At 46.8% G+C, this 10,955-nt stretch overlaps 1 protein-coding gene across 2 annotated transcripts; it reads left to right on the top strand.

The window, feature by feature from the left end:
* Window positions 1-6,115: 6,115 nt before the first annotated feature.
* On the top strand, window positions 6,116-9,999 carry LOC142796445 (uncharacterized). 2 transcript variants are annotated; one of them, XM_075887103.1, is made up of 7 exons: window positions 6,116-6,217; window positions 7,129-7,258; window positions 7,388-7,563; window positions 8,021-8,080; window positions 8,152-8,211; window positions 8,276-8,549; window positions 8,846-9,999. In XM_075887103.1, exons 2-6 carry the CDS (start codon window positions 7,143-7,145, stop codon window positions 8,416-8,418), a joined length of 555 nt encoding a protein of 184 aa, XP_075743218.1. In that variant the 5' UTR covers window positions 6,116-6,217; window positions 7,129-7,142; the 3' UTR covers window positions 8,419-8,549; window positions 8,846-9,999. The 2 variants fall into 2 exon arrangements, with proteins under 2 accessions (XP_075743218.1, XP_075743219.1); XM_075887104.1 differs by having other exon boundaries at window positions 8,152-8,380; window positions 8,436-8,549.
* Window positions 10,000-10,955: the final 956 nt, after the last annotated feature.

Below are 10,955 nucleotides of genomic sequence, written 5' to 3'. Positions count from 1 at the left end.
GACTGTGTGTAATAAAGTGGATAACAATTTATAGTACTAGCTACTCTACAATGAAAGAGCATAAAGCCGTCCCGTGGGCCTCAGCGCCAACCTGGCAAGCCGCAGAGAAACAGGACTGGGTTTAGAAAAAGTTTATTCTCTCATGGGACGCAACAAACCTAAGGGACAAGCGTCTGTACAACAGGCACAATAACAAACAAAAGACAAAGCACAACATACATTACACATTTAAACAAAAGTGTCCCAGTCCATAGGATGTCCATAGTCCATTGTACTAATAACTATACATACACTACATAAGTACACTAATCACAATATGGACAATGTAAATTATGATATATGTACAGAATTTACAAGACTTGGTGAAGATGTTAGAAAATATGTACAACAGGTATCAATATTCATAAAAGTTACATAACTCACAGCTTTAGAATGAAGTGCATATATCGAAGAGCTCACACCCATATGGGACATACACAAACACATAGAAATAGTGAATACATACTGATTACATGCACCAATCAGACATTGACAGGTGACCTGGCTATAGGAACCACGTCAGGTGGAAGACTAATCGAACGCGTCTGTCAACTACGGACAGAAATCGGCACGACCGTTGTCGCAGAAATTCTTCCTCCCCAAGGAAGAACAATTCCTCCGACAGAAACAATAAGAGTTCAGAGTAGAGGCGCTCCAGAATCGGAAAAAGAGCACGACGACGATGACCTGCCGCAACAGCTTCGCACCTATTACGCCATAAACAAAAAGCTCCCGCAGCTATAAAGCGTGTTTCACACGCGAGCGAACGAGCGGCGGCGGTCGCGGCGATGAGCGGCGGGAGGACGCGCGGACGCGCGTTCGTTTCACATGCGCCGCTGCTGTTGCGCGACGCCCGCCGCTCTAGCGGGCAGTGTTGTCCGCGGAAGGCGACCGCTGTTTTCAGTGGTATCTGACAACCGCGCTCTCCTCCAAGTGTCTTTCATTTGGCGCCCCTGTGCTACGAGGTTCATCATCAATTGCCGCTCGACTTTTACGCGCCTGCACACTGATTGCACTATAGTTTTAACATGTATCTTACAACAAATAAGCAACGCTTGCAGTTGCTTTTTGCTTTGTCCTGGTTTTCTCACGTATGATTCTTGTTGCGCGCTCATATAACTGATATAACAGACCATGGAGAAGCAAAAAAAAGTTTGCTTGTATGGTTTTTAACAGCTGTTCCAGCTAGGTGAATGCTTAAGAACTGCGAGCGTGTTTTGCGCAGCACTTCCCATGTTTCTCCGATCCATTGCTTTTGCTTTCAGCGATGTAACATTGGGACGCTGAACGAGGTTTTGGTCAGCCCAGTATACACAACTCGCACAATTTATACCCAATTTTTATTTCACCTGTTGACTTGAGTAAAAATAAGAGTTTTTATAAAAACTCTAAATAGTAAGCTTCGGCAGTGTTTGTGGTCACCCTTTGGCCCATGCGAACACATCCTTCATTGGGGTTTTCTGAGTGGTCTGCATCTCTTCTGGCACTCAAGTTCTTATGCTTCCACCCTAAACAGTAAGCCTCGTAGAATTTTCAATGATTCAGTAAAGCACTCCAGGACGAGTTTCACCAACGGCAGGTAGCATAATATACGTGATTCGCTCATTGTCCCGGTTCTATGGCTGCTGTATATACACTTGTGCGTGGTGCAGGTAAGGGACTACACAGCAATTCTTGCCTTAGCTTGCATTTGCGTCCATAAATGCTGTGGTGGTGACCAGGAAAGCCGAAGTATCACATCATTTCACACAACACACCTTTGCCGCCGGCACATAGTGACATTCAATTGGTAGCATTCGACCGTGTAATTAAGATGCATGTTTCTAAGCATGTGTTGCTGCACTGGTGCCTGAAATCAACAGCTGTTCTTCGTTATCTACGCAGTGTATGTTGTGCTCGCGACCGAACATCTATTTTTGCCTAGCCAGCCGCCCATTCCTGCACTGAGTATCACGGAGAGCAGCTGGCCAGTGTGGCAGGACCTGTCGACAGCCTGCAAACTTGAGCGCTCTTCGGTGAAATTACTCATTGCGAGAAAAGCGTTGCAGAGGACGCGGACAAGTCAGCCAGGGTTTTAGTGAGAAATCGAGGTGTTGTTGAAGGGGAGAACAAAAATAAGGGCCTCTGATGAGTGCCTTGTTTCCCCGAACCATGACAGCAAGCTTCGCGCCCCTTCTTTGTTGAGTCACATCACGAAATTCCTTTTCAGTGACCTGTGTGGAAGGCTGCTTCTCAAGTCGACTACCGTAGAAGCCGTCCTTGCTCTCTCGTTCGTGTGAAGTCTTTCATCTATGCACCGCGACAACAAATGTCATCATTTGTTAAACCAGCAACAAATGCTGCGACATAGAGAGAGAGAGAAAGATGCAAGGAAAGGCAGGGAGGTTAACCAGACGCACATCCGGTTTGCTACCCTGCACTGGGGAGGGCATAAAGGGGAGAAAAGAGGTTGCAGAAAGATGAGAAGGTACACAAAATCACGAGCACACTCGGGGAGCACACACAGTTTACAGGCGGTCGCTCAGGTTTGTTAACTTAAGGTAAAGTAGCAGTGCTTTAGTTGCTTTCTGCGCAACTGAGGCAGATGCCCAAGGTCCAAATATCTTCTGCACACAAAGTGGTCCGGGGTCAAGTCGATTCAAAACCATCCGTAGCTGGCATCGCTGTGTGTCGTAGCAAGCGCAGCTGCACAGGACGTGTTCGATGGTCTCTTCATCTCCGCAGTAGTCACATGTAGGAGTGTCTGCCATACCAATGCGAAAGGAGTACGCCTTTGTGAATGCAACACCCAACCAAAGGCGGCATAACAGTGTCGCATCGGAGCGGGAAAGGTGTGATGGTAGCTTTAGCTTGAGCGAAGAATCCAGTTCATAAAATTGACACCTTTGGAAGCTGATAGACGACCAGAACGTGCGTGTGAGATCTCGAGCCAGCAGGTAAACTTGTCTTGCTGCATCATTCCTTGATAGAGGAATCGGGACTACACGGGTTTCATCATGGGCTGAGCGGGCTGCATCATCGGCTAATTGATTTCCGGTAATACCGATATGTCCAGGCAGCCATTGATATATAATATCATGCCCTCGTGCTAGAGCTTCATGATGGCAATGTCTTATTTCTTGTACCAGTTGGTCATGGCTCCTCCTGCGCATGGCAGACTGCAAACTCTGAAGCGCTGCCTTCGAATCACAGAATATGACCCATTTTCCTGGACGTTCTTGAACGAGATGTTGTAAAGCAGCCCTTATAGCAGCAAGCTCTGATGCCGTAGATGTAGTGTTATGCGACAACTTAATCTTGATTGTCATTTCTGCAGCCGGAATTACAGCGGCACCTGATGAGGTGCTGGATGAGACGGACCCATCAGTGTATATCTGCGTTCGGTCTAAGTACAACTCATGTAATAATAGCAGTGTTGCTTGCTTCAATGCTACTCTGGTGTGACTGCTTTTCTTTTTGATTCCCGGAATTTCTAGACGTACTTGAGGCTGGTCGAGGCACCACAAAGGGCATGCCGTTCTCGCAGCTGGCGTATATCCTGATGGAATGCTGTTTAGGTGCTTGGCTATGACGTCTGAAAACGTAGCACGTAGTCTTCCGGAAGGTAGAAGGGCCAAGTGGTGGTCGGGGACACGGCTAGCATGTCGAATGTGCGCTCTGAGGCAATCCAGAACTATATATGTCCTGACCGGATGGTCTTTGGCAAGCATGATTGTGGCATAAGTAGAAGCGCATCGGGGCAGTCCTAGGCAGATACGCAGTGCCTGACCCTGCAAACTCTCCAATGAATGAGTATTCGATTTGCAAGTGTTAGTCAGTACCGGCAAGCTGTAGCGCAATAGACCCAGAAATAGGGCCCTGTACAGCTGTAGCATGGAGGCCACAGAAGTTCCCCATGCTTTACCGCACAAGAATTTCATGATAAGCACAATAGATAGCAGTCTCTTCTTCAAGTACGCACAATGTGGGCTCCACGAAAGACTTCTGTCGATAATTATGCCCAGGAAACGATGCGTCCGTGCATATTTGACACTCTGCCCATTGATGTAAACAGGGTATGGCGTCATTGGTTTGCGTGTAAACGCCATCAACGCGCACTTCACAGTTGATATATTTAGGCCTTGTTTCTGAAGGCAGGCTGTTGTGAGGGTTGCTGCCCACTGTATGCTGCGACATAGAAGTACGGCGTGCCATGCGGCTCCTCTGCGTGGGAATAACTTTAAATGAAAACGCAAAAACAGAAAAAAGAAAGTAGTAATAATGTTATTAAAATAAAAAAGGCACCGCACGCGATTGTCACTACGGCGAAAGCATCGTCGAGAGCAACGAAAGGAAAACAGCTGCACTTCGACTTCACCAGTGAACATGGCCAGTTAAAGTTACGACGTTTACTTTCTGGAAGTATGCGACTTCAGCAATTTCTTCCCAAAGAATGCTCTTCTTATGGTTCTTGTGGAAATCCTCCATCTTGACGCCCCAAAGAAGAGATCGTTTCACTACTTCTATCAGCGACTTGTTGAAAGCAGCGCGAAACATTTGTGAGCCGGGGAGAGGACGGATGTCGTCTGCTACTCAGTCGGAGCAAGTTGTTCTGTGGAACCAGTTCCTCGCAGCGCGCGCGTCAACTTCTCAACTCCACCCCCGTCATCATGTGTAAAACGAGGTCACTGGTCGCTCTGCCGCTTGTGGCGCTAGCGAATATTTCTAACTCTGGCGAATTTCACAAGGGCGTCTAGTCGCCGCGGTAGAAACCTGTTTTGGCCTCGCACGGCGGCTGCCGCTCCGCTCTTAGAGCAAAATCGCTCCCATGTGAACAGGCTTTAGAAGGCGTGCAAAGCGACAACGCGAGCAGCGACCAGATGTTACAAAGCGATTAACACCTAGGCCACGAAAACTAGTGTTAACTGACTTCCAAAACACCTTTGCAATGACACATTGCTGCAGCATATGCTGGTCAGACTCCTGTAACGAGCTGTTAGGACAAGTGGAAGATGGGACCATGCCCCACCTCTCCAGTCTGTCCTGTGTTGGGAGTACTCTCCATCCAAGACGCCACATAAAGTAACAGAGGTGACCAGGCAAAAACGATGCCGTTATCGCACTCCACGAGACATGTCTCGATCGTGCTAGACGGCCTGGAGGAACCAGAGGAAGCAGAAGAGCCGCCGTTGTACTACTATGCGGCTTTAAAGAATGTCCACATCGGGACAAACCTGCTGCGCGTGTTGATAAAATGCTACTGCCGTTGAGTAAAATGCAGGCACGTTAAGTGTTTGCGGTGCAGAATTAAGCCGTGCATCTGGTAGTAAATAGCATAACTTGATGCCTAAGAAATAGCAGTCAAGATCACGCGCAGGGCACTGATCACCATGCAACAACCGAAGTCCGAAGTAAGAATCGTAGGGCAAGCAGCCGGCAGCGAACAGAGACAGATGGAAATGCGAACTCGGTTGCCCAAGAGCTGCTCGGCAAACCAGCTCTGTTCCACCCGACCAGAAAAAAGAGCCAATGAGGGATTACAACGACCTGGTGATTCGTAATGGGGGCTGTAAGACATGAGATATGTACCATTCACGGCCGCAAAACACCGTCTGTGCTAAATACCTTCTTTCGAGCATCGGCATATAATACTCTTGTGCTTCCCGGACGTGTCGTTTTACATCTTCGACTACTGAATTCCACAAGGAGGCTGATATGCTGTAGCAAGTATAATCAAGCCCCAGAGTGCGAATAGAGTCAGTTTTTTGAACCAGGACTGGGGGGGGGCGGGGGTTAGAAAAAGGGGGTAACGATTTAGAGCACAGGTTACTCTACCATAGAGAAAGAAGAAGACAAGAGCGGACACTCCGCGAAACCTGGCCTCAGGAAGTGCGTCACGACTACGTAACGAACTAGTGCTCCCACCACACGTCAGAGGGCGCAAGCGCAAAAAAAAACACAGTTATAATCAATGCAACAGAATTGTTTTCACAAATTAATAATTACACGCCCAAATTTGGTATGTTCTTTATACATAAGAACGATTTATTCAACACACCTTACGCGATTATTTTTCTTCAGCCGTACTGTCATAAACACCATCTACCCAGCGACAAGCCCATGCATGACTGACAGCGAGAAGCTTTCGTCGCTTTCGTCAACGCCGGCTGCGTCGGCGTTTTCAAGCGTGAGATAACAGGTGAGTCACGTTTTCAAGCGAAGCTTGTTGAATGACATGTTGTTGGTCTTGTTGGGTCATTTTTTCAGAAAACGTTTACGCCTGCGCGAAAAAGACACCATGCAACAAACACAGAAAGATGCACACACACACGTTGCGCTTCGTGTGTGCGAGTTTGTTTCTTACGTGGCGTCTCATTCACGCAGTTGTAACCTTTTTCTGAAGCTTGTAAGGACTGGGAGGTTCGCTAAAAAGAAAGTTTGTGGCTCTATGCGGCGGTTAGACGGGAACATTGTGCAACGTATGCAGTATAGAAAAGGCGGCACGGCGTCAAGCCGAGGCGACGCGTGCTGCGTCTGCCACGGACGCGAGCGTCTGTGCGCTGAGCATAGCTGGGCAGCTAGGTCGTAGGCTCGGTGCAAAATATTGAGAAGCGTTTGTTGGGCCTCGCATGCTTCACGACGCATTTCCCGAAGGCTCGGAACACGAATAATTCTTGGTGTGCCGGAGGCAAATCTGGACTAGCCAAGTGGCCATCATCTTCGTTTCTTCGCTAGCCTTGTGCCACTAGTGCAAGCTGCCCACAAATTTTTTTGACGTTTCCAATATAATTTTACCGCACAAATTTCAACTACGATTTTTCTTCCCAATGTACTGCTGATACTGCGTACGCACGAAGGTGTTCTAATGTTCCCAGGCCGCGATACCATTGCATTACAAGGGATAGCGGCCTGGAAACTTCTGAAGATCTTTGTTCGTGGTCTTGACGTATATCTTTGTAAGTCAGAGTTTTATGGGTCAGAGATGTATCACTGGTTTTGTATTGTGCATCGATTAGCTAATCATTCAAAGGGGTTTGCTGGTACACTTATGACGTGCACATATCTTTTTTGTAATTTGACAGCGAAGCATCCACTTACTAACATTTTCAGACCGCGCTGACGCCATGCCGTCCGGCGGTCCAAGCTACGGCAGCTACTGCTGTGTATCGTGGTGCTTCAACAATGGCAGAACCCACAAGAAGCCTGGGACGAGTTTCTTCCGCGTACCACGGGACGGCAGGTGTGTTAAAGCTTTTGTATGGTTTGCATGTCTGTAGGCTTACTGTTCGTACTTGCTAAGTGAGGGTGACAATAAAAAATCACTATTCAAGCACTTCCCCTTTCAGCTGATAGTTCATTGCCAATGCAGGATGAAAGCATGGATGCAGTATGCTGGACGCGATGATCTCCTGAGTAAGCCGGCCAGCCTATTGTACGCAACGTACAGGGTTTGTAGCGACCATTTTACTGCTCAAAGTTTCATGGACCCTGGGCACACAAGGCTTACAAGAATGGCTGTTCCCAGTGTGCAACCAGCTGCACCATGTAAGTGATTGACTGAAACTCAAATATGTGCAATAGCAGCCACTTGTATTGAATCAGTGGCGACAGTTAACCGTGAAGATCTTTGTAGCCGATAGAGAAACCTCACTACAGAAGTAACACTTGGAAAGTCTTAAATTCTGTGAATTGTGGGCTATTACCTTCCTAACGGCAGCTTTACATTTCTGTCATTTTTTGATGCTCTGGACCTGCGCAACTTGTTTTGAAAGACTTTAAAGGGCTATTTCACGTTATCTTCAAGCCTGAGTGCACATGTACGCATACCTTTCATCAGTGAAAGCTGCCACTGTTGATAATTCCAAAAATCACAAATTACTTGTTTCCTAGTAGGTGCTGTCTCTTTTCTTCCACGTTCGACCAATTTATGCGTTTGAAAGAGCTGTTTAAGTTTCCCCATGCTACAAGCTTTGTAACTTGTACCAACTGCACATATATGCAGGTTCTCTGAGCGTCGCTTCAAGTAGTGACTGTGACATGGCTGCAGAAGCTGCACTGCAAGGTGCGGATGAGCTTCAGTTTGTGTTATTTTAAGCCTCTTACTGACACATTGTCGTAATTTCATCTCTTCAGGACCTGCGGTAGAGGCTTCAAAAAGCGGCTCCCACACATTGAGGTGCCCCGATGAACAGGGTGCGTTCAGTGTCGCGATTTCTTTTTTTTTTACCCAAATTGACTGTTGACCAAACCTCTGCAGGTGGCAGCTCCCTTGTAGCTGGTGAAAGAATTTCTGATGATTTCGTCTTGCCGGAGAAAACCTTAACCAGTCGTTCAGCTGTCACAAAAGGAACTTGTGTGGCCGGTAAGTTGTATGTTCACTTCAACACCAGAGTGGATTGATATAGAGACTTCCGCAGGCCGCTCGCAAGATTGTTCCGACAGCATTGTCCGAGGCACTGAACAAGTTTCACAAGACCCTCCAGAAGACGTCTCCGCCAACAGCTCCACGCCTGAGTGCCTTAGAGAAAATGGTGACTATGCTTTTATTGCAGCAGTTTTTAATGTGCTATTTTATGTTTAGGACATTCTGAGGAAACTATCCTCAAAAGGACACTACGTGTGCACTTACAAAATGTAAGGGTGGGCTCTCAGTGATTTTCATTTTTTTTGTGCATTGTCAACATTGTGAATGGTTTGTTTTTAGGTAGTGGAATCGAAAACTTTGTACCACAGAAAGTTGTGCACCTTGGGTCTGAAAGAGCGAGGAAAGTGCTCGTATGGGATTAGTTGTTCTTCGCTTTTACATCAATTTTTTTGTTTATTGCAGTGCGTTCCTGTGTGCCAGCGACAATGTCTCCATCAATGAAGTACAAGCAAACCATTAAACATCTGCAAGCCAAAGTAGCAGCACAGCGGAAAACTATCAAAAGACTGCAGAGACAGCCTCACCAAGCACCGTCATCGACTACGAAGGCCCTTGAAGTTATCCGACCGCACGTCACCGAGGAGGTTTTTAAACTTCTTTCTGCACATGTTCGCTTGAGGCCCAAACGCAAGGGCAAGCGGTTTCCCGTGTGGTTCAAGAAATTCGCTCTTCACTTAAACTTCCGAGGTCCGCGAGCATACCGATTTCTGGCTCCGTATTTTTCTTTGCCCTCCCGGCGTTCATTAAGGAGGTGGCTAGCTAATGTAAAGATGACTCCAGGCATAATTCCAGGAATCCTTTCTTCCATTGCAACAAATACTCAAGCTTGGAATGAACGGGACCGAGTGTGCGCTTTAGTTTTCGACGAAATAGCACTTAAAAAGAATTTGTACTATGATGCTTCAAGAGACGTTGTCCAGGGTTTTACAGATGATGGCACTCATCGCACTTCAACCATCGCTGATCGAGCACTGGTTTTTCTTCTTGTTGGTGTTTCGAGAAAGTGGGTTCAACCGGTTGCTTTTACTATAGGGCACACATCAACACCATCATCTGTTATGCATAACTTGCTGGTGTCACTCATTTTGGAGCTTAGGAGCATTAATATTGCAGTGAAAGCAGTCATTTGTGACCAGGGCAGTTCAAATGTAAGTCTCTCTAACCAACTAAAAGTGACTGTAGCAAAGCCTTTTTTTGAAGTTAATGGTGAGCGGGTATATTACATTTTTGATGTTCCGCATTTAATTAAAACAACGCGCAATAATGTCCAAGCACACAAGTTATACATTGGGGATGACATCGTTAACTGGTCGCACATTGTAAGCCTTTACCAATCCTCACATGAGTTGCGGTTGCGATTGGCTCCAAAGTTGACTGAACGGCACGTTCATCAGAAACCTTTTTCTAATATGAAGGTCAGCAGAGCAACTCAGGTCCTCAGTGCATCAGTTTCGATTGCTATCACGGCAATGGTGTATGCGAAGGTGCTGCCTGCCTCGGCCATCCCTACAGCTCAATTTTGTGATCGTATGGACAGGATTTTCGATGCCTTGAACAGCTCGAGAAAAGAACTTCGCAAAAGCTGCGGCATGCAATCATGAAAAATGATTCAGAGCTGATTGACTTCCTCCGAGGTCAGCTTCCCTGGATTGCATCATGGCAGTTTGTTGGCAGACGTCAACCACAAACCATCGTAGGTTGGCAAATTACAATTCAGGCAATTTGTCAACTATGGGACGACCTCTCCAAAAATTACAATTTTGAATACCTGTTAACACGCAGGCTTCAACAGGATCCTCTGGAGAACATATTTGGCCACATTAGGCAAAAACAGGGTTGCAACACCAACCCCAATGTAGCACAATTTATTTGTGGCCTGAAGCACATCTGCATAAGAAAACTCTTCAAGCTGTCAGAATACGGAAATGTCGAGGATGATGAATGTGACCTCCTCCAGGAACAGCTGTCGCCATTCTCCCTCACCAGTGCGTCTCTTGTGGATAATGAGGAGTGTGCACAGCCACAGCCTGACGACTTTCCCGCTCTAGACGATCTCTCTGAACTTGCGACAAACATTCACTCCCATATTATCGATGACTCCGCTGCATATTATGTAGCTGGTTTTCTCATCAAACACTTCCTTCGGAATGCATGTGACGGTTGCAGTTGCCCACAGTTACTGAAAGACGACAGTGAGACGCTCAAGGGTACCCACCAGTATTTCACAATGCTCAAAGCATACCACGTCCCCAGCAAACTTTTTGGGAATCTCACTGTGCCATCAGAAGCAGCTTTTGCATACGTACAACAACTTGAATCTCACTTTCTTGCCATAATTGAGGCCACTGCACATCACCTGAAAGTGTGCGATGTTTTGTATCACCATCTGTCAAGTGTTGGCGATTTTCATTTCTGCTCTGCTGGGTGTCGCGCTAAGTTTCTGAAAATGTTTTGCCGGGTTCGTTTATGTTGGCATGTGCGTTTTGTGAACCGAAACTTAGACAGGGTTAGG

Source organism: Rhipicephalus microplus, chromosome 2 (genome assembly GCF_043290135.1).
Source record: "Rhipicephalus microplus isolate Deutch F79 chromosome 2, USDA_Rmic, whole genome shotgun sequence".
NCBI classification, from domain to species: domain Eukaryota; kingdom Metazoa; phylum Arthropoda; class Arachnida; order Ixodida; family Ixodidae; genus Rhipicephalus; species Rhipicephalus microplus.
This window is presented reverse-complemented; position numbering and strand designations above follow the sequence as displayed.

Coding starts and splice junctions, on each gene's coding strand:
- LOC142796445 (XM_075887103.1), top strand. CDS start 7,143: ATGCCGTCCGGCGGTCCAAGCTACGGCAGCTACTGCTGTGTATCGTGG. Junction 7,259..7,387: donor CGCGTACCACGGGACGGCAG/GTGTGTTAAAGC, acceptor TTGCCAATGCAG/GATGAAAGCATGGATGCAGT. Junction 8,081..8,151: donor TGCAGAAGCTGCACTGCAAG/GTGCGGATGAGC, acceptor TCATCTCTTCAG/GACCTGCGGTAGAGGCTTCA.